At 41.9% G+C, this 6,000-nt stretch overlaps 1 protein-coding gene across 1 annotated transcript in view; it reads right to left on the bottom strand.

Annotated features, from left to right (window-relative positions):
- Positions 1-6,000, bottom strand: part of PKP2 (plakophilin 2) — a 31,460-nt gene that overhangs the window by 3,265 nt on the left and 22,195 nt on the right. Inside the window, exons 6-9 of the mRNA XM_010149253.1 lie at positions 5,010-5,127; positions 3,341-3,502; positions 2,342-2,515; positions 1,575-1,728 (exon numbers count right to left, since the gene is read on the bottom strand). Of these exons, the coding sequence (XP_010147555.1) occupies positions 1,575-1,728; positions 2,342-2,515; positions 3,341-3,502; positions 5,010-5,127 (608 nt within the window). The remainder of the gene's footprint in view (positions 1-1,574; positions 1,729-2,341; positions 2,516-3,340; positions 3,503-5,009; positions 5,128-6,000) is intronic.

Below are 6,000 nucleotides of genomic sequence, written 5' to 3'. Positions count from 1 at the left end.
GTTCAGCAAGAACATCTTATTACAAAGTCTGTCCCTACTCAGAAAATGCTGCAGCACACTGGATGTGACCCTGCCAGCCAACCAGCCAGCAAACAGCTCCGCAGAGCAGCTCAGCCCTACTTTGCCCTGTGGGATCCGTGCCGTGTGGACCAGAGCTGGTGGAGATGATGTCAGCACTCAGCAAGAGCTCGTAGCCAGCTGCTCCCACCATAAGAAGCAGCACTGGGCAAATTTGGGGCACTTCGGAAAGGAAGGAGACTTTTGTATTCAGCATACTGGCCATTCTCCCTTCCCTACCCAGTGTATCACTTGGACAGAGTGCCTCGCCCTCCATGAGTTCTGTTCATTCCTGACGGTGTGTGTGACAAGGTTCATGTACGCTGAGATTAAATTACACACAGCTTAGAGAAGGACCTTTAAATGAACTGCCGGCTATGCTAAGTATGAGACAACGAAGTGATGTCAGACATGACAGGCCATTATTCCTTCCATTGGTAAATCAAGGCAGGAGATGTTCAGAAAGTATATATTTGGCAGTGTCTTGAAAATGTCAGTTCAGAACACGTTATTTTTTTAAGTAAAGCAGGAAATTTTCCACTGTTTTTAAATCATTTTAAAGATGTTTTATATTAAATTTATCTCAATTTGATATTAAAGGTTCATTTTGCTTGACAAACATAGACACTTTATCTAGGAAACAAGATGCCCTTCCAAATGTTTTCCTTTGGAAAAAATTATTTGGAGAATTTTGATCGGAATTCACACATGTTTTCAGTCAACACAAAAGAATGCCTTTTCATGGAGAAAAGGCTCACCTGAAATTCCCCAGTTCTTCCTACCAAGAGAATGACTGCGAACACGCAGGATGAAGCACCTTTCTCCAAAGCCTCATGCTATTCTGTCTTTCACGCATTCTTTCATAAATTGATTTTCCTGATGAAATCCCAACTTCTTGTTCTCAGGTTAAATCCTCATCTTTCTGGGGGATTCACCACTTGTAATTTTTAACACCATATGGATTATCCCTGTGTAATCAGTCCAACAACATATAATATTTTCATTAACAGGGAATGTTTTCTAGGGATTAAACAGTGCCCAGGGGACTGTTCTGCAGAGTTCTGGAGGTTAATCAGCCCCATGAGGCAGCTGTATGACTGTAATTCCCCCTCCCCTTTGGTGGGAACACAGAAAAGAACAACAAATCATGTGAATTCATTTTAGCCTATTTGCAGGAAAAAAATTGAAATACACATTAAACCGAGAATACTCAGAATAGAAATAGCTTCTTATTTGACAATCTGTGTAGATTTTACTTCCATTATGTATTTTTTTGAAAGTAACATCAATGGAAGTATCTAACGAGGAACACCCAATTTAGAGAGAACTTGAGGTAGAGTCTTTCTTAGGCAAAACTCTTATTTTCCGCCCTGTATAATGACTGCAAATATCTGACCTAAAAATCTACTAAACCCACTTTTTAAAAAAGTATTATTATTTTTAATTTAAAGAAGGAAAGCTTAACATAAAGAGAACAGAGGAGGAAAGCCCAAGAGACAATGTCAGCCTTTGCTCACCTATATCACTTTGCAGAGAGGTGTTGCGAGACAAGTTCCTGAGCAGCGAGACTGCTGTCTTCTTCACTGTCGGGTGGCTTACGTGCAGCATACTTCGAATGCTTGGAAGGCCGTTCGCCTTCTGAACAACCGTTCGGGCCACTGCAAACGGCATCTGTTACAAGGCACGTGGCAATAGTGTGTCGTTACCATGAATGTACAGCCTCATAAACAACCACAGCAACTTCCCTACATCAATTTAAGGGTGTTTAAAATAGTTTAAATCCAGAGCTACGTATAAGCTGCAACAGAAAACGAAGGTGATATAATAGAATTTTCCAGCCCTTTCTCCCACATGCTCTGTGGTCAGTTCTTTAGACAAAACATGACAGACCTCATTAGTTTCTTCACCATGAAAGTGATATTTGGTTGTGTCAAAGCCACCTTCTCCCCATGGGACTGATTATGTTCCACAAAACCATGGGTTTGTTGGTGCTTTTAACATCTACTTATTCCTCACTGTGCAAAAAATAGGCAAAATTCTACACGTGGAGATACACAAAAAGTGAGAGGACGCAGTCCCCATATTTGCCAAGCAAGAAATAGCTGCACTGACAGTTATGATTTTCCCTTCAATGTGCTCTGATTTCCTTGATCACGTCTGTGAGACAGTGACTTGTCAGTGGTTACTTGCTCTCACTGCTGTGGGCATGCTGCACTCCTGTTCTAAACACTATGCATTCACATTAAGAACTAAATGACAAGAAAAAGAAAAAAACCTGACTTACTGGTCCAGTGCCAGCTGTAAGGTTCTGAAGAGCTCCCAGAGATGCTTCCTGGGTATAGTTTCTGGTACTCTTTGCTATTAAGGAGAGATATATCCTAATCAGTGTGGAATGCCAGAGCGATTCAATACCTCTGGGATTGCTCTTTTCCTCAGGTAGTGGGGTGTCCTGCTGCTTCTAAACACGTAAACAAATCAAGACTTTAGAAAGTGACCTTATGTGACTTAATGCATCACAAGATAAACTAGCCATTTTGTAACTCTCTTTGACCATATTATTTGCTGATTATCAAGTTGTAAATTCAGATGATGACATGAAAAATTTCAATATTTAATTATACTGGCCACTCCATCCAAACAGAGGAGATAGGTATGGGGTAAGCTGCTTCTCATCCATCAACAACTGACACTAGGGGCCAAAACCAAAGAGAAACAGCCAGAGAAATGACCAGCCAGAGTTCTGCTGTGGATGGAACAGGAGAAGGCAGATTACGCTCCAGCAAAACTAATTGATGGGAAAGGGTCATTAATCCTTTCTCCTCACTCCTCAGCTGTACCTGTTTTCTCTCCAACAATTCCCAGTTGCCAGAATGTTCGTGATCTGTACCACATGGAATCAAAAGAAAAGGTCCTCAGCCCAAATGCCAGAAGTCATGGAAATGGCAAGTCACCTTGTGCTGGTTTCACCATCACAGTGCCCAGTCACTTGCACAACTGCCATGTGTGGTACAGCTACCACTTAGATCCATCAGAGGGGATGAAAGCGAGAGGCAGTGTTCCTCAGTTAATGCAACAGTGAATTGCTATGCCATTTTCACCATCAGCAGCAGAACAAGATAATGGGTGTCAGGAAAGGCTATCAATAATTCCGCATTTTTGAGGAAAGTAAGTGTCACACTAATAGAAACATCAATAACAGATTGTTAAGTGAATTACAGCCTTATTTTTCAGAAGTTGCTATAACTGATTAACAAAACAAGATGTAACTAAACATGTGCTTTACCTCTTTTACTTTTCTGCTCCGTGTTCCAAAACAGCCCGGTGTTTTATCATTGCTAGAAATATTTCTTCTTTGCATATATATGCTCTGGGCATAGCTCTCAGGGAGCTCTATCTCTAGCTGGTAGGAAAGATTGTGAAGAATGCACACACAGTTCTCTGTGGCCTAAAATAACAAAATAATAGAAATCTTGAAAGATTTGGCATGTGTTGAAAGGATATGTATAGACCTGGGAAGAGCTTTCATTTTTTTGGATCTTCAACAACTAACTGCAGAGCTTCTAACGACTTACAGAAGAGGTAGTCGTGGTGCCAGTGATCCACAAGACTGCATTTACACTGATAAATTAAACATGTCCTGGGATGTTCCTGAGCACTGAGGCCAACTGGCACACAACGCCTGCATTCGGAGCGGCGTGCATGCCTGTTGGAAATGGTCTTGGGACATTATAATTCTGGAACTGTGCCTGGGAATTGTTTGGGCGAGTGCTAATTGGCATGGACCAGAAGTGTGCCAAGGAATGTTTCAGAGCTTAAGAGTAAAGATAATCACGTACACACCTCGCCGTAGCATCAGCAAAGGGAAAGCTTTGTATCTTTCCTAAGGAGGAAACACTTTCCTGTGGCAGAATGCTTTTTAAAATTAGATGTGCCTTTCTGGGCATGGCTAAAGTCAGACCTACAATTTCTGAGTGATGAGTCTAGTGGCAAATAGCTTTATTACCAGTTTCTCCTTTTCTGAAAGTGAAAAAGGAATGAGTGGTTTTAAGACAAAATGCAGCAGGGAGCTATTGGCACAGGTGTAACATGCTGGATTCTCCCTGAAGCTAATGGCACTGAATACAAGGAGTTGGAGAAGCTCAAATGACTAATCCTAGAATAGAGCTATAAATGTGCAGTAATTACCACTACACAGCACAAGTTATAGCAGGCACACCAGAAGTGCCTCATGTTAGGCAGCGGCTAACCTTCTCCTAAGTGACAGGTAGTCTTCTCACCCAACTTCAGCCAGCTAACAGGCAAGTATCTCGTCTAAGCACTGTTGGGGATTCATCTGCAGTCAGTGGTAAGAGGAAGAGAATGAGAGGAACTAGCTTCTGGAGGTGTCCACATCCCTGTAGTTACTGGCTGAGGCAGAACATAGAACTGCTGAAAAACTTAGGAAAATCAATCTCATTCTAAATGATGCCAGCTCCTTAATTACAGTGCCACCCAGAGATATTTTGGTTCTTCATTTCCTAAGGGGTATATAGCACTAAACACACAGGAAGTAACCAGATTAATTTTTTAAGCTTCTAGCTAGCTAGCTCCCTGAAACAACTAAGAAGCTAATATATGTCTCTTTCGGTGTTTCAATCTCTCTCTAACTTTATGTCACATTTTCATAAAAAGATAGAAGTTTCTAGCTTTTTCTGGTGATTCTGAAAATGTTTTTCCAAAGCTAAGTTATGCTATTCTTTTAGATTGCAGGATAAAACAAAACAAAAACAAACAAAAAACCCCATTTCAGAGAGCTTCTTACTGAACTTTCATCTTTGGTGACAGGTCTAAAAGCCCTGGAAATAAGTTTGGCAGTTACATCACAACTGTTTCTGAACACTGGTTTCCAAAGAAAAAAACCCTGTTCTCCAAGCAATTTCCCTTAGGAAGAGGCCTTTCATCTCAAAGAGTACCTTGTCATTAGGCTCGTGGTCTGCAATAGCTCCTTGAATATAATACACAAGAGAATCAATCAAGCCATCGCATTCTCTCATCTTTTTCCTTCCTTCTGGGCCGGCAGAGCTCATGTTTCTACAAAGGAAGGAATGCATTGGTGAGAAGAGGTTTGGTCAAATACATTTCTTTGTGCTCCTCTGACAAACTTTTCCAGCTAAATCTTAAAGATACTAAAGTTAAGCCTGACTGCTTCCTTTCTTCAGAGCTGTAAAATAATCTGAGCCTCTGCTAAGTAAAACTTTCACTTCAGTGCACTCCCACATAAAAACAAATACTCCAGAAAAACAGTTGTGTTTGGATGGATAAGGCAAGACCTGACTCAAATCTTCACCTTGAAGGTGAATTAACCTTTTTCAAAGTCAAACAAACTGGACTTTTTTCCCCATTATTCCATTTGTAGTTATATTTTTAATATTTGGGACAGTAGCAATGCCAAAATATCAGGGGAAAGATACCTGTAAAATTTTCCATGCACACAAATGTCCTTTAGCATTTACCTACACCAAACCAGTTCTTGATCCAAGATGGCCCATCAACAGTCACTTGTTCTGAGAGTTTTAGGAACGTTTGTACATTAACACGTAAAGATAACCGATGTTGGTTACGGGGCCAAATCCGGGTGGCAGTTCAGGTGCTCATGGAAATGCCCCAAGGAGTGCTGGCAGGCAGGAGGGGACACGAACGCAGCTGAGACGGTGGGTCGCAACAGCAGCCTGGCCCCATTGCTGGGCTGTGGGATGGATCGTGACGCCGCTGCCATCGCTGCCAGACCACCAGTGTGAGGATTACAAAGCGCACAGGGACAAGGACGAGTCAAAAATACTCCATGCTCAGCTGATTCCCAGCTTCCCAAAGAAACTGTTGGCATCCAAGCAGAAGCTGCTCAGTCAGAGAGGGAAACGCCAGCTGCCTCCTGCTGTTCTGCCACAGTGGCTCAGTCACAGCTCT

The sequence above is a fragment of the Eurypyga helias genome, unplaced genomic scaffold, assembly GCF_000690775.1.
Source record: "Eurypyga helias isolate BGI_N326 unplaced genomic scaffold, ASM69077v1 scaffold18700, whole genome shotgun sequence".
NCBI lineage: Eukaryota > Metazoa > Chordata > Aves > Eurypygiformes > Eurypygidae > Eurypyga > Eurypyga helias.
Note: the sequence above shows the minus strand (reverse complement) of the source record. Positions and strands in the feature narration are given on the sequence as shown.